At 30.3% G+C, this 23,645-nt stretch overlaps 1 protein-coding gene across 1 annotated transcript in view; it reads left to right on the plus strand.

The window, feature by feature from the left end:
• Positions 1–23,645, plus strand: part of LOC115883956 (GTPase-activating Rap/Ran-GAP domain-like protein 3) — a 298,089-nt gene that overhangs the window by 167,958 nt on the left and 106,486 nt on the right. Inside the window, exon 9 of the mRNA XM_030902380.1 lies at positions 10,779–11,044. Coding sequence (XP_030758240.1) covers positions 10,779–11,044 — 266 coding nt within the window. The remainder of the gene's footprint in view (positions 1–10,778; positions 11,045–23,645) is intronic.

The following is a 23,645-nucleotide window of genomic DNA, read 5'->3' on the forward strand; positions in this document are numbered from 1 at the left end:
GCGCACCTCATTCGCCTCCGTTGATTATACGAAAACGGAAAGCTGTAGAAACAAAATATTTTATGGGTATAGGTTGGGAGGCAATGTGCACAATTTAAAATTATTTTGAAATATACAGGGTGTTTCAGAACTAAGATCCATACCAAAGTTATATTTTTTCTTATGGAACACACACCCGGTACTTTATTTCACTTTTGGATTCTTATGCTCAAAAAAAGGTATTTATTATAAGGGTTAAATATGTTTAAAATCTTTGGTTTTTGATATATTTAAAGATATTTAAAAATGCATGCTACCATAGAATATATTATTATACCCTGTACATTGCTTTTCATAATTAATTCTTGTGCTGAGTTTAAAGGTAGAGAAATAAACTTTACTGAAAAATTTGATTGCGTCGTTTAATGTATACAGCGGTATCAGGTATCAATAATTACTGGTCTATTTTAAATATTTATTTTACTTAAAAACTTCATTATTTCAAATACAACATCCTGTATTTTTTTAAATAAATCGAAGGAGATTCAAATGCTCTTTCAAACTATATTAGGGTTTCCTATACCTATCTGGCTCAGGTTTTGAATAAAAAGCGATTTTTCAATAAAATTGTAATCAAGATGGCTGGTGTTTTTTTTTTCTTTTTTTCTAGTGACACTTAGTAGCTATTTTCAAAATCTACATTAGTTTATGGGCTTTATTTAAATTTATAACAGAATATTTTTATTTAATTTACCTACAATTAATAAGTAAGTATTTATTATTTTATCAAGAAAAATGAAGCAGTGTCTGGTGGCGGAAGGAATGGATATGTTCAAAGATATTTAAACTCAAGAGATACAATCCTTACCTTTTTCCTTCATCGGCCATTATTCTATCCTTATTTTCGCATCTCTCTTACACCGAAAACATTTGCCAGATTTACCTCTATATTGGTATTAGTATTCGATTAAATACCACAACCAATTATTAAGTAATAAATAATTTCGTTATATTTCTATAATACATCAAGTACATTAATTTGCTAACGTCAATTTTTTCATTTAATGCTTAGCTTCTTAACTATTTTAAATTTTATAATGGAATAAAAATATCATGATCGTGTTTCTTTTAATAATAAAAAGCAGTTTGGCAACGTCAGTTTTAGAAATATGCCAGCGTAGTACAACGGATTTCGAGGATGAATGAAAATTCCTAGATTCTCCTGTTGCGATGTTGCTATGCCGCCGATCAAGCTCCGTATTCTTTATTTGCAGTATTATAGTATGTTTGCGTTATTTTGTGGACTTCTGTAGACATTAATTTGAAAATATGGTGCAATCATGCATTGTGTACAAGAGAGTGTATCATTTAAATCCATATTTAACTTTTCACCGGTAAATAAAAATAAGTAGGGTTAGCTATATTATTATATCCTCTTCTTTGTAGATCAGAGGCTGACCTAGGCAAAAAATAACAGATTTCTAAATTATATTTATTTTTTGGTTTATTTTTTAAATTGTATAATTATTAATTTATTATGTTTTATAAATTATATATTTATAAATTAAATTATTTGTAGAAAAAAGGTACATGGTACGTACTAATTACTAATAACTTAATAACAATTTCTGTTTCCCTTTTAAGAAAGGGTATTGAATAAGTATAATCTAGGTACCCACTTGGGTTTGACAAATCATTACCTACCTTTTGTGAAAATTTTATTGGGGTGTACCAAAAATGGAATTTTGCGGCCTTACTTTTTTGTTGCCGTTACAATTTAATACGGTTATTGTTTTAAATTTTGGTTGCTATAATGTAAATGGACATCTTTTGACATACATATAATTAATGTACTTATTACATGAATTTCATGACTACTACTTTGCACATGAACTTTTTATTATTTATAAACAATATGAATTTTCCTTTGCAAACCAGAGAAAAAAAAACTAAATATTTTTTAAAACTAAGGGAAGAACCGTTTACTAAACAATCGCCATTTTATTTTATTTATGATTTTCTAAAATTATCGCTAGACTTTTTTAATGACTGTATTATAATATCAAATATTTTTGTTTAGATTTGTAATAATTTCATTTAATGACATTCATTTATCGAATTTTAACTACAGAGCGGACTCCCTATTTGTTCTCATTGTTTCACTACGTTGACCATGATCATTCGACTAGGCAAGTGCATTATTTTAAAATTCTTCAACACCGAACAGCTAACTTTCAAAAATCTTTCAGTTTCATAGCGCCACATTTGTGGAATAATATTTCTAATAACTTTAAATTTCAATCCAATACAGATTATAAAAAACAAATTCAAAATCATTTACTAAATTCATAACAATAAATCGTTTAAAATATTATAATTTCTTCGACTGATTTGTGAGGTTCTTGTTCTTCTGATATGCCCGTCATTGGTTGCTGTTCCGGTTACACTGTTTTGTTATGCCTCTCTGCTTATCTCCGCTCATCCCTGATAAAATTATATTTTTACTTTTTTTATCTAATTTTATATTTTTTTAGTTCTGTTTATTTTTATAATTTCTTTTATTTCTATTTTGTTTTTGGAGTCGCACCACTCTGGTACTTTGTGTCATTGTATCGGTTTTTTAATCGCGGTGCGATCCCTGTAGACACACAGTTTAGTAGTTGTAAAATTCATATAGGTATATAATAAATATACATATAATAATAAAGTTTTTATCAAAAATATGTGAAGTCTACAAATATTAGTTTTTGGTAAAATATTGTGTTACTAGGTTAAAATAACTATTTTATTTTGTTATTGCTAATAGAGGGAGTCTCATTCACCGGAGATGAATAAGGTTTGGAACAAGATATTGAAACTGCATTTACTAATACACCTAAAAATTGATATTTTATTTAATAAAATAAAGTAAAAAACGCTTATTGATTTTTTTAATCGTTATTCTTATGTGAAAAGCCATCTTATAATAAAAAATTATGCCGGTTTTTATTTATTTTGCTATCCTCCCTCAACTTATTTTTTTCCTATTAATATCCTCCCTCAACTTTTTACAATGCGACAAATATGTAAGTGTTATTATTATTTTTTTAAATTTATTAAACAATTATTTTAATTTCCTTAAAATAATGTCGGTCGATCGGCACGCCACTGGAAAATGACCTCAACCGTCTAATCTTTGTAAACAACTACATTGTTGCCGTTGCGCCGATACCTTATTCCCTTCTTTGTCCATTCTCTCTCGCACTCGTTGATTTTTGCAAACCAATGTGTGATGAAGGTTTAGGGCGTTTTATGAATAGATCGTTGTATCTCCCGAGTTTAAATATCTTTGGATATGTTACTAGTTATTTTATTTTGTGAGGACAATTGCTTGGTTGGCCTGAAGAGTTTACGCTCAAAGATACCTAAATAGGAATTTTCTTGACAAGAGTTCCTTTGAAATAGTATTCCTATTTCGCAGAATTGATAGTGTGGTAAGTGTGGTATGTAAAAAATCTATTAGGCAGAAACCTGTCATTGGAAGTGAAGAAAATGAATTTGCATTAATTGGTTCTTTTATAGAAAATCCAATATATCTACAAGTCATCGTAATATATATATATATCAAAGAACTACTTTTTTATTTTTTTTTTTTGATAAAAGAAAGCTCATTAACTAATGTCGTTTTTGAAAATAGCTACTACCTATCACTAGCAAATTGCCATGGCAACCAGCCATCTTGATTGCCATTTCATTGAAAAATCGCTTTTTATTCAAAATCTGAGCCAGATAGCTTTAGGAAACCCTAATATAGTTTGAAAGAGAATTTAAATCTGCTTCGACCTATTTTAAAAAATACATAGTGTTGTATTTGAAATAGCAAAGTTTTGATGTAAAAGAGATATTTAAAATAGACCAGCAATTCTTGATACCCCTGTATACATTTAACGAAGCAATAAAAGTTTTTAGTAAAGTTTATTTCTTTGGCTTCAAAGTCAGCACAAGAATTATCTCTGAAAAGTAATGTACAGGGTGGTAAACTTTTTTATTATAGGTATCATGCATATTTAAATATCTTTGAATATCTCAAAAACCAAAGCATCTAAACATATTAAGCCCTTATGACCTAATGCCTTATTTTATGCCCAAGAATCCAAAAATGAAATAAAATACCGGGTGTATGTTCCGTAAGAAAAAATATAACTTTGGTATGGATCTTAGTTTTGACACACCCTGTACATTTGAAAATAATTATAAATTATGCACATTGTCTCTCTACATATACCCATAAAAAATTTTGTTTTTACATCTTTCCTCTTTTCGTATAATCAACCGAGGCGAATGAGGTGCGCCACTCTGTATTGTCTACTCTTGTCTTCACTTGGTAATTGTATGATGATGACGTCATTTTGTAAATTATTTCACATTGTCTCTTGTTATTGCCATATATCGGAACGCATAGTCCTAATAAATTTTATAGGCATACACAAGTTTCACGCTTGTTCACAAATTCCTTACTTCATTCAATTAATTAAACATCTTAAACAGTTAAAGTCCTACAGAAAAAGTAATATAAAAGAAATATAATAATTCCAATAGAAATCTTATAAATCTAAAACAGAATTTAATAAAGTCTTGTTATATATTTTGTCCTTACAGCTTTTAAGCCACGGCAAAAATACAATACGAACTTCGTATATAATGAAGGCAATTAAGTACAACAATTGTACCTTTGAAATTAATAAAGTATAAAGAAAAAAACATGTAGGCGACGTAGAATAAAGAACAATAACCTTGATAGGAGTTCAGAGACCCTTTCAATTCATGAAAACAGATGGAAACATGGTCGAAAAAATTAATATGAATAAAAGCCTTTAAAAAACATTTTATTATGAAATATTTCATAACTTTCTTTTACTTATCATTCGTATTTAATATTAGGATTTTTATAGAGGTATATTTCCCGCCAATTAGAACGCCACAAATAGTAGGTAGTTTTTAATTATTGAATTATCGAGAATCATTTTATACGGAAACTTTACTTTTAATGTCTATTTTTTTCAATGGAATTACCTCTTTCTCATAACAAAGCTTAATATAATAGTATTATTTGTACAGGGTTATTCACCTCATTCGATGCGGAGTATTGTACATGATCAGATTTTTAGAAATTGTGTAATTGGATCGTTAGAGGACTACTAAATAGTACTAAAGCTACAATTTCAAATTATTTTCAAAAGGTACAGTATCCCAAATAAAGAAAAAATTAAAGTTGTATTTTTATAAATGAAACATCCTGTACATTATTACATTTTTAGTTTCTACGGTTAAATTTAAGGTAAATTTTATTAAGGTTTATCACAGTTTAATCTTACCGTTTTTTAAATATTTACGATTTTGTAAAAATGCAGTAACAATTTTGATGCTTCATTTTTCTATGCATATATTTAAGATTTTAAAACCAAATAAGTGTTGCAATAATAAAAATAATACTACCTTATACAGAGTGCCTAAAAATGTATTTTAAATATATACTAGCTTGAATACCCTGTACACTTTACGAGAATCAGATGCACAATTTAATTTTCTATCAAGTTGTATTATACCATATTTCACCTATGTCTTCAAGGTTTCGGTTTTTCAGCAATTTATCAATATTGACATTTTAGGTTATTTTTAAACAACCAATTAATATGATTCCAGTATTCGAACTACATTAATTGACTCTTTGCGTTGATTAGTAATTGCTCCAAATACTAAAAAACTGAATTTTGTATGTCTATTAGACAGTGTTGTAAAAAATAACACCTTGTAAATTTTAATTAATTTTTTGACGAATGCTTTTTTATAATAACAGAGACGTCCATTTTCATAACTTATTATTAAATTGATTTCTGGTTCAAATCCACATTTATTTAGAATAATTTATTAACTAAGACAATTAAGTATGTAATTTATTAATATTTAGGCGGAAATAATGGTGGTATATTTAATTGGAATGCTATTTTACAAAGATATAAATGGTTTTCTTTTTGTCAACAAATGGGCTAGTATATTATCGGTTTTAGCACATGTACTTTTTGTACATTTATGGCTTTAAAAAAAGATCTAAAATGTCAATATTCCATAATAAATGAGGTCTAAATTATAAGAAAATGCATTTTCTACGAAAACTTAAGAAAGAGATAGGTTAAAATGGTATAATACAATTTTGTAGATAATTAAATAAATAAGTTGTTCATCCGAATCACCTAAAATATACAAGGTGTTACTACGGGGTCTCACACCCTCTTAATAGTCTAGGGGGCAGTGAAGATTTTCGGTACTTATTTTCCCAGTCAGCAAACACCGATAGAATTATTTCGTATGTTATTCTAAGCAAATTTCATATACATATAGAGGGGAGTTTTCCGATGGGTTGAAGTGCAAATTGCGTTTGAAAGTACAAATATACTGCACTTTTTTCCAGCGATAAAAATAGTATTATTAGTTAGAGATCTTGTGCAGCTAAGAAACAAAGAGTATGACTAATATTTGAGAATTGGGAATATGTCTGGCAGGTAAAAAATTGATAAAAAAAAAATATTGTAACTATTGCCCTTATTTTCGCAGTCCTAAAAATTTGTCAGATGATAGTTTATATTACAATTACAGCTGGTAATAATAGTCTGGCTAATGTAGAATATATATATATATATATATATATATATATATATATATATATATATATATATATATATATAAAGAGATGGGTAGTCTACGCGACTGACTAGTTGAGAAAAATATTCAAACAGGTGTCTTGGGGATGCAGTCTCATAAGAAGGCCGTTAGTTAAAGGAAAAACCCTTTATTGTTTAGTCAAGCTTTCGAGAATTCAGTTGTTCTCTTCTTCAGGACTCTTCTACAATTATAGTAATTAAATACAATTTCTATTCTTGTAAAAAAACTATTAAAATGCAACTCACCAAAGTGGGATTATGGTAAAGTTTACAACATTGCTCAACAATCAAAAGAATCCTCATTTCTCAAATGCAGTAGTAAAAATCAACTTTTAAAATACACGTGAAAACTAACTACAAAAACTTTATAAAAAACAATACAACGTGTATGTGAGTACAAAGTCAAAGCACGAAAATTGCATGTCAAAAATCTTAAAATACAATAGCAATTAATTCTGCTTCATGAACGATCTAATTATTTTATTGTAAATACTTAAAAGACAAAAGAAACGAATTAATTTTCAAGATTTTCTTTACAGTAAAGTGCGTTTCTGTTAGCACCGCCGATCGTTCACTAACGAACACCATAGTTTCAAAAAAGGTAAAATATGTTACTCTTGATAAGTAAAAAAGGATAAACTTATGCATATAATAAAAAGAGTGAAAGAGAAACAACTACATAGAAATATTTTGACACATTGGTTCGTTTCATCAGCGAGATCGACCATGCGCAATATAACATCAATGCTACACTGAGAAAACAGGCATTAGACAACTTGATAAATTAATTTAAGTAAAAAGAAAAAGTTTTTCTTTACATAGAACCAGACTAGAATTTACTTTAGAATTGAAAAGAAAAGCAAGATCTCAAAAAAGAGAGAATTGTAATACAAATTTTAGTATAAAATAATATCTTAACATTCAAATGACATTAAGCGATGGTGAAATACAAAAAGCGATAAAAATCTTTTCAGAAACTCAACAATCAAACCCCACCCAAGCTACAGTATGAAAATATAACTATTGAGAACCTTGAGTAGCCACTTGTCGCAATGAACCATAGTTGCCACTGTACAAGTCTAAAATGTAACCGTAAATGACACTAAGACTCTGGGTGTCACTTCTTTTATTCATGGTGTTAGCTTGTGAATTTATGTGAACCATTTCAAGAAAAGTTCTTTTACAAAATGAGTCAGCTCTATGCCTTCTTATTAGACTGCCTTATCGCCTTCTTATTAGACTGCATCCCCAATATACACCTGTATATATATATATATATATATATATATATATATATATATATATATATATATATATATATATATATATATATATATATATATATATATATATATATATATATATAAGCCTTGCCAGACTCTTCACGGTCGTCAGACGCACTAAATTCGGCATATTCAATTATTGTGATGAAGGTGATTATTGTCATCTTTACATGTTTTTGCTTTTCATTATTTATGATAAGAAAAGAATGAATATTGGTTTAGGGCTATTTTTGTCTATGGCTAAAAACAATTTTTTCAAACTTTTGAGACACCAGAAATCCAAAAAACAGGAAGTTAGTTAGGAAAATGTCAATCCGTCCGTCCGTCATCAAAAAAACTGCATTGGCCAATAAATTTGTAACTATCATTGATACGAAAAAGTTCGAATCGATCTCTTGGCTTTATTTTGTATCGCCCTTATTTTTTGAAAAGCACGAAATTGCAGAGTGTCAAAAATGTCCGCATCTAAAAATACGAGCATCGTTGCCCAAATACGCAGGTGCCGCTTCCTCTCCTTACTTAACTACCTGATTTGTGGGTCTGACTGGACTTTCCTGATTGTAAATGACAGCTAGCCGTGGATTTTCTAGGAAATTATAGTATTGTTTATCATGTGACGAATTTTCACATTCGAGAAAATAAGAGCAAAAGTTTTGTAATTTATGCATTTTTAAGATGCCTCATTTTCCAATTTCATCAGCCAGACTTGCTTTTGAGTATAGTTTCTGATTGTATCAAAAGATACATTAAATTTCAAGCATGGGAAAATAAGGGTTAAGGTTTTCAAAAATATGTCAAACTTTCAGCCTTGACTTCCTCCGCTTGGGACGTGCCAGACTGTTACGTCTATTAATAAAATGATTCACTTTAATGAATGTCAAATATTTATGACTGGGAAAATAAGTGGACATTTTTTATTTTTATTTAGTGAACCTATCCGAAAATTTTAGCCACACTCACAAGTTGTCATTAAATGTCACCATCCGAACATACATATTTATATTATACATATAATCACTCATTCTCATAATCATTTATATTATACATATAATCACCTACTGGGAAAATATGTACCAAAAAAAATGCTGACTCTTGGACTATAAATATTAACATGCCATTAAGGAACACACTGTAATTAGCTATAATTTATAGAACTAGACCACTTTATTTAGTGTAATAATGAATCTGTGTTAATTCATGACCTAATTATCGCATTAATAATGCACTAATGCGCTTGGGGGTGTTTCATAGCTATGCGAATTAAGCATCGGTAATTAGTGATGTCAGTTGGATTCTTTGATGTAATAATTGGACACTTTTCTCTCTCAAATAATTGCATTGCTATAATTCTTTATTATCGAAAATATTTTAAGAAAGGTAATTTTATTCTTTGGTGGGAACTAATTTCCTAGGTTTTAAATTTTCAGTTTAATAATTATACTTTGATACTTTTATATTAACCTTTTATATCTACCGTGTGGCCTGTGGTACCTGGTGCTAAATATTTTATCTTACAGCGTGGCAGTGCAGGATAAATACATAATAGGCAGCTGGGTATTTTTAGGAGATGGTATGACAAAATTTCTTACACATTTGAAAACAGCATCTTACTAAGTGCAATGTGGTAATACAGCAAAAATATGGCGTTGACGGTCTTGGAGATCCTACGCCGAGCCCTACGTTAATGAAACCGAAAGTTAGTTCATGTACTGGAAGTAAATATATTATTTCTGATACTTTTCTGAAGCTGTTAGTTATGAACAGTTTCAGAGCCATGTGCTCTCTGATTACTCGACACGTAAAGAATGGGCTTAAAATGTTTTAGATTATAGTATAAGCTTTAGCGGAAATTTGAAAATTAAAACTGGGACTTTTTTATGTAAAAAAGGTGCTCTTCGTTTAGTTCGAAAGATTGAACGGTTTTCAGGTTATTTTCGTTTAAAGGTTCCGATGCATCGATTTTATTATTAACGAAATCAGGAGATTAATTTATTTAATTTTCTTTACATTTTATCATTTCACTAATACTAAAATCGAAGCCTCGTAATCTTTAAACGTAAATATCTTGAAAATCGTTCATCCTTTCGAACTAAACGAAGGGCACCTTTTTATGTATAAAAGTCCCAGCTTTTTATGTCATTTGTTGAAATTACTGTATCTATAAGGATAGAAGAAGTACCACCAGTAGTACTCTCCACCCTAAAAAAAAGTACCTTTTCAGGGCTGTTACGGAATTTCACACGATCGCCATTCGGTTTGTCATTAAAATCTGTTTAAGAGTACCAAATTTTCAGGAAAACGGTTTACGAAGGTTTTTAAAAATAAACAAAATATATTATTTTAATTTAACCTTTCGAGGGCTGTAATTTCTACGGAAAGCATTTTAGGGCATATGTTCATACGAACATTTTTGTTTTATTTTTATCTGTAGAATCACCCACCAAAGTTAGATACACTATTTTTTGACACCCTGAAAGCTAGAATAATTATTAACTTTTATAATAATTATTGTTAGAAAATAAATATGACTTAAATAGAAAAGACAATAACATTTTATAACAAACTGAAGGAAGAGTGGTAGAAAATGACTTATCTACTCAAAATAAGGGTTACAAAATAATTAGATTTTTTACCAGTCTAGTAAAATTTATTGGTTAATTTTCAACTGTTAAAAATAGTAAAAGCAAAAGAAAACCATAAAGAAATGTATGATGTAATAATGTACATGTAGGAATAATGCAGATGTAACACTGGTGGCAAACGGTTCTTATTATAGTAGCAATTAGAAAAATAATTTGTCCTTAACTTAAAAGAATAGATGTATTTGCCGTTGTCAGTATGAACGCCGATGGCCATTACCGACTCTCGGTATTCTCCGACGAAGCTGTTCCGCTATTTGGACCAAGTCTACCATGTCCGCCAGTTTTCGACGATCCTTATCTTTTTCGAGAATTCCTGTTGGTGAAAATGATCAACGGCGAGAAAGCAACGTTTGATACACCAACTTTTGCAAGGAAACGACAAAGGACCTTAGATATGCTGATTAAAGATCTTTATTCTGAGCATATGACTGACGCGAGAATGGTAAGTCAATTAGTAGTTGTTAGGTAATATAACAGTTGAGTGTTGGAACCTTTGGTGTTACAACACCAAAATAAAATACTGATTCACCAACTTCTGAGGTGTAATTATCTGCTGATGATGCGATTTAGCGAAACGGGTATCTAGTGTTTAAAAGTAAAGTGTTTTGGTGTATTGCGGTGAATTAGTGTTTTAGATAATTATTCTGAAAACTGGAAATCGTCCGATTTTCACCATAATTGGTATACACCCTATTTTGAAGTCGTAGATTACGAATATGAAGTTTTTTCCTGGCGGTCTCTTACCGTTTTTCAGAAAAACGGAAAATAATTTCAACATTGAACTTTTCTTTATTGCAGCCCTCTAAAGTAAAAATTTCACAATATTTCCGTTATATTATAGTTTATCTAAAAGCCACACTTGATTTTACTTTTGAAAAATTTTACTGAAAAACACTTTTCTTAACAAAATAACAAAGAAAATTGAGACATGGAAGTTTGACATTTCATATATCTTTCTTTCTCTCTCCTATGTAATGAGAGAGACAAATATATTTTAAATCTAAACTTGAAATTTGAAAATTTGCAACGTTGCCATATCTTGTATTTTTTTGGGTGATAAGGGATTTTAAATATATACCCTTACAATAGTTACAATATTAGATATACCTATATCTTGCCTATATCTACAAAGTTCGGCGAAATAGTTTTGATTGCATTGATTTCAACTATGCGGAGGGGGTTAATCTTTTGTTGTTATATTATATTAAAAAAAGATTAACGCCCTCCGCAAAGAAATTATATAAAGACTATTTATAACCACGAAGTTGCACGAAAGAGTTTTGATTGCATTGGTTACAACTTCTATATGGAAGGGGTAAATCTTTTTTTGTTATATTATATTTATAACCACGAATTTGCACGAAAGAGTTTTTGTTGACTTTGTAGATTTGTAGATTGCATTGGTTTCAACTTCTTTGCAGGGGGGTTTAATCTTTTTTTTATATAATATAACAAAAATAATTAACCCCCTCTGCATAGATATTTACTACATTTTTTGTCTCTTGTAAAAAACCGCTACATCACATAGTTTTTGTGAAAACATTTTTTGGAGAATTTATTTTTCCAAAGCAGACCTACAAAATATACAGGGAGTTCCAATATTCCGTGGGCATAGCACAACTACGTATTTTTTGTATCAAAATAAATTAATTGCATATTTAACTAATTAATTTACCTTTAGACAAAAGTGCTTTGTTTGTCCACTAGAAGGCATCAATCAAAAATGAACCCGAACATTAATTAATTTAAAAATTATTAATTTTTTTTTACCTTTTTATGGAGTTTATTGTCAAATATAATTTGTAATACTAAGATAAAATTCCGTATTTTCGCCAACTATTAGAGCATAGTAGATTTTATGCGCCTCCATAGTTTGATGTAATAAAAAATATTTTTTTTTCCTCAAAAAGTATACACAAAGGCGTCTTTTTACAAAAGACAAAAAATGTAGTAAATACTAAAGGGACCATTTTGTGAAAAGAAAATCGGCCGTCAGTGGAGTTGGAAAATATTTATACTGAATGTTATGTAGGGGTGGGGGAGTTTTTACCCTTCTCGTACTTTTACCTGATTTTTGTGAAAGTCATTAATTTAGCAGAACATAAACACCGAAAATCTCATTCAAATCGGTATAACGGTTCTTAAAATATCTGAAAAAAATATGTTAATTTTTTTACAGTTTAATGCCCTCTATAGGACAAACGAAGCACTTTTGTATAGAGGTAAATTGGTTAGGTTAGGTGTCCAATGAACTTATTTCTATTCCAAAAATACGTAGTAGTCCTATGTACACGCAACATGAAGACACCTTGATCGATAATCGATAGTCACATAATTTAAGTCATCTATGGGTGCGTAAATAGTAAGAACTAAACCCCAGTTTGGGATAATAGGTGATTAATTTATTTTATTTAATAACTTTATTACCAAAATTCAAAACTAACGTATCGCCACTGTGACACATTCTTCTAGCCATTTGCACGTTTTTAAAAATTTGTCTAGGAATTCCTAATGTTTATGAATTTGCACGAGTACAGAAATAACGGCCGGGTTGGGAGTAGGTAGGTACTCATGCAGCGACCAGAAATACTACATAGGCGATAACCGTAACACTTTGGAACCCTCGGTTACAAAATCGCGGTATTTGGTCGCTATTGTAACGCGACCCATGTGAAACCGGTATTCCTATCACTACAAAATCTCGTAACACGATTCTTCCACTATAAAAGTTGTGAGATCTCACGTAAAACCAAGCCAGTTTCTTTTATTTAGTTTCTATTTAAAGCACTTATTTAACAATTCTGTTATAAACTGTTAGCATCAATAAATAATTATAATGACTTGGCAATTGTACGGCACCATAATTATAAAAGAATAATCTACCATTGTGATTACTAGGTACATATAAACAGTGCACTTAGGAATAAAGTTTTTTTAATTAATAGATTATAATAGCGTGCAATTGCCAGGCTATATTATTACAAAAATAAAGATGTCTAATATTGATACTAACAATTTATAACAAAGTTTTTGATTACTTAAATAGAAAATAAATAAAATAAAGTGATTTATAAATTAATATTAACCAATTAATATTCTTGCTTTGTGCACAACGAAGTTACAGAATTGTTAAAAGTGCTGCTAATACCTTTGAGAAAAGGATGCTGCCATGTGGCTGCCAAAGGCTGTGCTCGACTTTGCGGGAATAAGGCGAGATCTTAAAATAATACTTAGTTTATAAAAATTAATCTCGTGTTTGATATGCATTTATTTTTTAAATCAATGGAACTATAGATATTGCAGGTTGCTCTCAGTAATTTGATATTAACAATATTTTAACTTACCTCTTGTTAGCTTTGCTTCTTTTTTTTGTTCTTCAATTTTTTATGGGATGGGTAAAAGGGAAAAAATGAGTCACAAATGCATTACGATCAAGATTTTTAGTAAATTACCATTAGAAATAAAAAAAATACTTTTTTAACGTTATTTTTATGTGAATATCAGTAGCAAAATTCTACATTTCCGGTAAATTAACATTTTAATGATCGTATATTAAAAAAGATTTATAAATTAATTATTATCTCTTTTATGGCTGGCACGGTTAATCCAGAAGGAGTCCACGCGGATTCTAATGCGCCGTGCTAAACACGAGTGTTTGAATTGATTCTTCTTCACGAAGTATCCAATCACACCTGGCTTCTAACTGGCGTAAATAAGTAATGTGCCTCATTAGATTTTTTACTGTTATTTTGAAACAACACAGGTTTACCCATTCAAAAGTTACGCCGTCTAACAACGATAAATTGCGGTGATCGATCGGGGACCGATGTTTCGACGTAGCTGGGCGATTGCCAATAAATTGGAATAAAAAACTTTGCTTAAACCAATATTTGAATTGACAACGTTGTTAATTTATCTTGTTAATACTTTCAATATTGTTGACAATTACACTACAATATAACGGTTACGTGCATTATATCGATACAATAGTTTTTAGTACTGTTGGCAAAAATGCTGTACAGGGTGGCGCCTCTCATACGCCGCGAAGGCTTGTATTGAAACGACGACAGTTTGTATTGAATTAAAAAGCATCAATAAATAATTATAATGACTTGGCAATTGTACGGCACCATAATTATAAAAGAATAATCTACCATTGTGATTACTAGGTACATATAAACAGGTACATATAAAAGTTTTTTTAATTAATAGATTATCATAGCGTGCAATTGCCAGGCTATATTATTACAAAAATAAAGATGTCTAATATTGATACTAACAATTTATAACAAAGTTTTTGAAGAGGTTTACTTAAATAAAAAATAAATAAAATAAAGTGATTTATAAATTAACATTAACCAATTAATCTTCTTGCTTTGTGCACAACGAAGTTACAGAATTGTTAAAAGTGCTGCTAATACCTTTGAGAAAAGAATGCTGCCATGTGGCTGCCAAAGGCTGTGCTCGACTTTGCGGGGACAAGGCGAGATCTTAAAATAATACTTAGTTTATAAAAATTAATCTCGTTTTTGATATACAATTATTTTTTAAATCAATGGAACTATAGATATTGCTGGTTGCTCTCAGTAATTTGATATCAACAATATTTTAACTTACCTCTTGTTAGCTTTGCTTCTTTTTTTCGTTCTTTACTTTTATAAGGGATGTACAAAAGGGAAAAAATGAATCACAAATACATTACGATCAAGATTTTTAGTAAATTACCATTAGAAATAAAAAAAAATACTTTTTTAACATTATTTTTATGTGAATATCAGTAGCAAAATTCCACATTTCCGGTAAATTAACATTTTAATGATCGTATATTAAAAAAGATTTATATTTAATAATTATCTTTTTTATAGCTCTCACGTTTAATCACACCCGGTTCCTAACTGGAGTATTTAGGTATTAATGAGGCACATTGCTTATTTAAGCAATGTGCCTCATTAGATTTTTCACTGATATTTTAAAACAACACCGGTTTACCCATTCAAAAGTTACATCGTCTAACAACGATAAATTGCGGTGATCGATCGGGGATCGATGTTGCGACGTAGCTGGGCGGTTGCCAATAAGCTGGAATAAAAAACTATGCTTAAACCAAAATTTGAATTGACAACGTTTTAATTTATGTGATTAATACTTTAAATATTGTTTACAATTACACTACAATATAACGGTTACGTGCATTATATCGATACAATAGTTTTTAGTCCTATTGGCAAAAATTCCGTATAAACCTTAACAGCAAAACCATTAGTTGATGAAAAGAAGTTTATCCAAATATACAATAGCAATAGTAATTACCGATTTAAAACAAAAACAAAATAAATGTTGTATATATTTATAATTAAAACGTTAAATCGTAATCGCTCTAATTTTAGAACTGCAATAATTATTTATTCTCATAAAAAAATAATAACACGAATAACAATACGAATACATATAAATTAAAGAACTCAGAAACTATTTTACATCGAGAGTCATATGTAGTGTAATCCTATGAAAGAAGCATTAATATTAATCTAGTAAAAGTATCAAATATAATATACAAAAATATTAAATATAATAATAATTATGTCAATCATAATTAGTCAACGCATGGTACACTTTCTTTTCCACATAAACAGTCTGCCCAATAGTTTCTAGCAGAGAAAAACTAAAAATTATAACTAAAAGTAAATTAAATACCATTCTAATGTTATTTTACATATCCATGGCAAATATTCCAAAAGCAAATTTTGTTTAATTAAAAAAAATATTGAAAATAGGAGATTGATTCTAACATGCCTTATTCCATGTTGTATATAAGAATTAAGATATAATTTAAAAATATATTTAATAAAAAAAATTGTAATCATATATTTTATATGTTTTAAATAGTATATATTAATTATAAAGAAAATGTTATTTATTTATTTATTCGTGTCCAACTCAGTATATGAAAAAAAATCAAGAAATTTATAAACACACATATAAAATATACAAAACGGCCAAATTAATAAAAAGGTACATCATACATTTAAAAAAACATAGTCAAACAATCAACATTAATAGGAACAAAACTTGTACAGAATTAGACAAACTACAAAACATATATATGCACACAGCGGTTATACGCAGGATATCCAGTACTTGGTACACTCCAGAGCGTTGGTATTTCCCTCCGCCAGATCACTCTGATTGCATATGTTTGGGAGATTTGGGCATACAAGAAGATGCCTCATATTTGGTTCCTCTCCGCATTCACAGGATACAGGTCCGTCAAGGTAGCCCCACTGGTTCATGTTTGTCTTGCATCTGCCAACCTGAGTATGCAAACGGTTCAGACTCCTCCACACCGGCCATGCCTGTTCCGCACCAGGTGGTAGGATCTCTTTTGGCCTTAGAGCAAAATCGTTTGGAGTTGTTGAAGTTGCTGGCCACAACTCTAGTCTCTTTGCGGATGCCGTGCTGTTATCAAGTGGCTGGACGGCAGAAAGAAAACTTTTTCGAGATTTCAACCTGGGTCCAGCGGCATATTGTTCGAAGAGCGGGTGCCGGGTATCGGAAAGAGCTTGCTGTTTCTCTTTCATGCTGGAAACTTGTCTCCTTATGTGGGGTGGAGCTATCCCGCTGAGGAGGTGTGGCTGTTGGACCGATGTGGGTTTTAGGCACCCGGTGATTAGACGGCACGATTGGTTCAGCATCGGGTCTATCTTTTTGGCATGGCAGGAGCGTTCCCAAACTGGTGCGGCATATTCGGCAACAGAATTGCAGAGTGCAAGAGCAGTAGTTCTTAGTGTGTGCGGATTAGCCCCCCAGGTGGAGCTTGCCAGCTTTCCCAACAGGTTGTTCCTTGTAGAAATGTTGGCCCTAGTCTTTTCGACATGATGTTTAAATGACAGGGTCCGGTCTAATGTGACACCTAAATGAGTTGGCCGTGGGCAAAATTTCAGTTGCTGGTCGTTCCAATTGATATTTATTGCTCTGTTAGCTTCCCTGTTATTTAGATGGAACAAGCCAGTGACAGTCTTCGAGGCGTTTGGTTTAAGGCTATTATCTCTGTAATATTGGGTTAGGGCGGTCAGGTGTAATGTTAAATTATCTTCAATTTTACAGAAATCCTTATCTTGGCTAACTATTGCTAAATCATCTGCGTAAATGAAGCTTCTGATGTGTTGACTTAGCGGCTGGTCATATGTGTAGATATTGAAAAGAGTTGGGGCCAAAACACTCCCCTGTGGTAAGCCATTCTTTTGAATCCTCCAGCGACTTTGATCACCACCCAATTCGACAAAAAAAACGTCTGCTAGAAAGCAGGGTGCGGATGTACAAGTTGATAGTCTTTCATCATTTGATAAATCTTATATATCAGACGGTTGTGATTTACTGTGTCATATGCTGACGACAGGTCAACAAAGACAGCTCCGGAAGCCATTTTTGTTTGAAAGCCATTCTCAATATGTTGTGTGAGGTTCAAAATCTGAGCGGTACAGGTCTGAATCCCGCTTGCTCCGGTATTAGCTGATCGTCGATGTTAAGGCTGATACGATTTAATAACATTCTCTCAAACAGTATATAGAGTGTGCACAGTAAGGAGATGGGCCTAAAATTTTTGGGGTCGTCCAAAATCTTCCCGGGTTTGGGGATAGCGATGACTTTGCTCTTCCTCCAGACTTTGGGGACCCTATTGAATTGAAGACAATATTTAAAGAGCTTCAGGATCCATTCCTTAGTTGCCGCACCAAAATTAATGATTTGTTCGTTTCTCAACTCGTCAACTCCAGCGGCTTTCCCTAATTTTAAATCGTTTATAGCTGCATTTAGTTCAATTATTGCGAAAGGTTGGCTGAACTCGTTAATTAATTGTGGTTATTTTCAAATCAAATTGTTTACAAAATTCAACTGTAGTGAATGGCCAATATTATTAATTTGTTAGAAACTACTTGTCTTTGCGTAAATAGACAATTTGAGTTTGAGTTGTTCAAAGTTTTGAAAAAAAAGTTCATATTTTAATTTTTAAGATTCCTAACACGCCATTTAGATAAATTATCAAATTTTCAATATCAAATTGCTTATGTAATACATTTCTTTTTTAATTTATACTATATACATTTTACGAATATAGAGGAATGGTTAAGTATGCCTTATTCTACTCAATATACTAAAAGCATATAAAATATATTTTACATACTTGTTTTATGATTATATATGAAACCAATATCAGATATGGAAATTTGCTTTTTTGCGACGCCTGCTTCTGACAGGCTTTTACCATATATATTTCAATCTCTCTTCAATACGTATAATTTTCAGTTAACCATACTACGTTCAGTTCTCAAGAGTGAGTGTCTGCTATTATAAACAATTAATTTTTAATATAGATTTAATTAGATACAACAGTATATTATTAAAAAATAATTATATAGATTGGTTCCAGTACACGGAAAAACTGATATTTTAATATCAATAATTCGATTTTTATTAAATTGTATTATTAATGATACCACAGAACTCGGCTTTTGAAGAGAAAAAATATTAATATAATATGAGTATCATATATTTACCAGATGTGAAAAATTTTCTTCGTTAAAATATTACACAAATAATAATTTAAATTATATTATTAAAGGAGGATGTTTGATTTTTCCTACCGCCTGCTTTATAAAAACCTATTAGGCAGAAACCTGTCGTTGGAAGTAAAGAAAACTATTTTCTGAAGTCCATAAACTAATTTCGATTTTGAAAATAGCTACTAACTGTCATTAGAAACTTACAGTTGAGGGTTGGAACCTTTGGTGTTACACAAAATAAAAACACTAAATCACCACAATACACCAAAACACTTTTACTTTTACACTGGACGCGCGTTTCGTTATGAAAATTGTACTCTTCGGCAAAAAATGGAGAGATTCCGCCAGACACACCTTTTAGACTTTTTTCAAAAACCCAAATAATATTTATTTTGAATATTATATACTTTGTATATTTTTAACATATTATGCTTATGTATACGTAACTTTAACATTTACATAAATTAAATTCTATAAAAACTATATGGTATTATCTTTTTTTTTTCTTTATTACTATTATATAAATCATATTGAGTCATAGAACGTCGTAAAGTATGCATGTATGTACATATTATATATGTATATACAATCATTAGTATCATATTTATTTGTATTTTTATATTATGTACATATATTATTTCTTAGTGCTATCTTTTAAGCGGACATCTCCCATAAGCGGAAAAAATTACTGGAACCGTCAGTGTCCGTTTATGAGAGCTTTCACTGTATCTTTAAATAAAAAAAAATCTTTAAATAATAAAAAAAAAGAATTTAAAAATGAAATAAAATACCGGTATAATACAGCTTTGATATGGATCTTAATTCTAAAACACCCTGTATATTTCAAAATAATTTAAAATTACTGGAACCGTCATTGCCTCTCCACATATACCCATAAAATATTATGTTTCTACATCTTTCCGTTTTCGTATAATCAACCGAGGCGAATGTGGTGCGCCATCCTGTATATATTCTTTCCAAGTCCCCAACTCTAACTAAAACAATATTTATAAAAGTCGCTATGACAATCGCATATTAAACAGGTTTAATATTCCGAAATAATTTTGAAAAGAATATTAACACACTTGTTTTTGAACGAAACAAGTTAAAAAAGGATCGAACAAAAAGCCGTATTTACGTAAATCGCGCAGTAACTAACTATTCCGCATTTCCCGCCTTGCAAATTATCGCAAATCAGAACAAAAATCCGAGCCAAAGTATCGCGCAAAGTATTTTAGAGATACGCGAGAGAAATCGGATGGGAATTTCCCTTTACTCCCTTTTTTATACGTACTACTTTACTAGCTTACATACAGAATACATATTGGGATATATTCCGATTTATGCTATTGCATTGTTTTCATAGTAACTTAAAATCTGGAAGCGATATCGATATAACATAAATTATTTATTTTTAATAATAATATTAAAGCGTTTTCGATTACCAGCATAGTAAGCAGTATTGTTTTATTAGGAGTAAAAATGATACTCCTTGTGGCGAGGTTGTAATTTGAGGCTGTGCGTTACAGGCGAGGCACAAAAGGTCATTTAGAATTATAGAACATGCTATTTTTTTCAAACAACACAAATAGTTTCTTAAACAATTTTAAACATTCCAAATAATATAAAAATATTTAAAAGTAATACCTTGTATGCAAAAAGAGATTTAAAAATTATACCTTGTACCAGGGTGTTCAAAAAACATGTCCCATCTCTCGTGGGGAGATTCGTCACGTAAAAAGAAAATTTATTTTTCATATCAACATAGGTCCGATTCTGCTTTGTTTTGCAACTACAGGGTGTTAAAGTCTTAATAATCTTTCGATTTATTATAATTTTCTTCCAAGTACTTTTAATGATTCCAATTAAATTTTGAGGGTAAAAGCTACTATAAGTGCTACACGTTTTAATACTAAAAAAGTATGGATTAATTCATCAGGGACGTGCATATGGTTATCACTGGAATATTTAAAAAAAAAAACATGTGCGCCACTTACTTTTTTTATATCAAAATTGCTTAGGCGGTTTAATGCCAAGTAAAAGTTATCCTTTGTTATTTTGTCGAATTCGGCCTCCTTAAAAAGATAAACGCAATTTTATTAATCACAACTCATAAAATTGAAATAAAAATAAAATTAATATAATATTATCTATTTTACCTAATTTATTATTAAATATTATTATTATTAGTTATTATTACTATTAGTGCACCCAGGCGTATATTATATTAGCAATATCAAAGAAAAAAATAATGGTATTTAAGAAAATTACAAAAAACACGATTTTAAAAAGTTTTAACATCCTGTAATTCTAAAACTATGCATTTCCATACCCATGTTTATAGGAACTTTTTTCATATTTTTTAATGAAAAATCAATGAGTACTTATTTAAAACTTTTGCAAGTTATTTTATTAAAGGTTGTTAGATTTGGATCCAGGCAAATTAATAAAATTGCGTTTATCTCATCAATGAGACCGAAATCGACAAAATATCAAGAGACATCTTAAAAGATTATGCCGCTTTTTTTCTCTCGTTAGCGAAATATCGTAAGCAGTTTAATGCCGGTTAAAACCGGCATTAAACATATTTCGCTAAGAAGAGAAAAAAAGTCAGTGGCGTATATGCTTTTTTAGAAAAATATTCCAGTGATTACCACGAATGAAGGTTGCACCCATAACCCCTGTTGAATTTGTCAAAACTTTTTAGATTTAAGATGTCGCATTTATAGTAACCTTTACCCTCAAAATTTCATTCGAAACGATGAAAGTACTTAAAAGAAAATTATAATAAATAAAAAAATATTAAGAATTTAACACTCTGTGGCTACGAAACAAACCAGAATCGGACTTATGTTGATATGAAAAATAAATCTTATTTTTTCCTGAGGAATCTTCCCATTAGGGATGGGACATGTTTATTGAAACACCCTATATATCGAGAAACTATGTTACGCTCGTTTTGACACTTAAATATTTTAAAAATAATAATTTGACACTTTACGAGTATGTCAATTTAATAATATATTTTTGTAGTTTTATGCTTAGGCGTAAAAGTGCTAGGCATTAAAATTATGTTTTTATATTGTCAATCACGTCGCAAAGATTAATGCTTTTGTGACGTTTGAAAAAAAAAATTATTTTTAATTCCGAGTGAGTCTTAAGTAAGTGCAAATAATTTTAGGAGTACTATATTTCGACACCAGAACAACGTCTATGGAAGACATTTCCCCAAAAACAATTAAAATTAGAATTTTTTTAAATTTTTGGATTTTTTTTAATTTTTGGTTAAAAAACATCTTCATAATATAGAAACATAGGTAGTAGATTAAATTCGCAAGAAAAAAAAAAACAGAAAAGATCCAGCGGTTCTCAAAATGTAAGCATATTTTTTTGGAAATTTTCAAAGTAAAATATCTCGGTTATCTTGGAGTTAATTAAAAAACGATAAAGAGAAAAATCTACCAGCCCTGAAAATATTGGCACTTATTTAAGACTCGCCCTTTATAAACATATACTGAAACACATTTAGCTGACACACACATTACAGTTGAGGGTTGGAACCTTTGGTGTTACACAGCAAATCACAACAAACGTGGCAAATTTTCGGGTAGTTACAAATTTTCGATCAGCATTATTGTGACGAACGACTAATTCAACACACATGAAAAAAATTGGCGAGACTCGGCTTGACGATTTGGCTCGTATATATTTTTCAGTATGACCACTATCATTTATTCTAGCAACACGACAAAATAAATTGAGGAATAAAAAGAGCATTTTATCACTTATTTTGGAGTCAAATAAGTTCGAAAAGAACGTAAATCGATATTTGCTTTGTCGAGCAGAAACTAACTATTCCGCATTTTTTATCTTGCAAATTGTCGCCTATCAGAGCACTAACTGCCACCAAAGCATCGAGTAAAATACTTTAGCGATATGCAAAAGAATTCAGATGAGAATTTTCTTTTAAAACCTGTAATACGGACGGCTTTACTGGTTTACGTAGAGAATTAATGTTGGGCTTGAACCTGAATGACGCTCTAGCGTTCTTTTGATAATATTTTTAACAATAAATTATTCCACAGCGCAAAAATATATTTATGCCAATAATTAAGCAACTTTTTTAATGAAAAATAGATTTCTCACATTTCTCATTTCTCGAAACTCACTTTTCAACAGTCATTAGTTTTCTGTTAAAGAATAATGATTTTTGAGTTTGAAATTTATTAAATGCGACAATTAATATATCTATAACACTGGGGAACAGCAATTTTGTTGACTTGGATCTGTGACCTGTTTTCGACTAATTTTTGGTCTCTGAATTCAAAAATATTCAGTTTTTCTCTATTACGTCAAGTTTTTAAGCTACAGCATACCCCACCATACACACAACTTCTGTGACAATCTCCTCCTAGTTGACCTTAAAAGTGCACATACAAAATGAAATAAGGTAAGATCTGACCAAATAGATTAGAATATTTTATT

The sequence above is a fragment of the Sitophilus oryzae genome, unplaced genomic scaffold (genome assembly GCF_002938485.1).
Source record: "Sitophilus oryzae breed Bouriz unplaced genomic scaffold, Soryzae_2.0 scaffold_2006_pilon_pilon, whole genome shotgun sequence".
Classification (NCBI taxonomy): Eukaryota; Metazoa; Arthropoda; class Insecta; order Coleoptera; family Curculionidae; genus Sitophilus; species Sitophilus oryzae.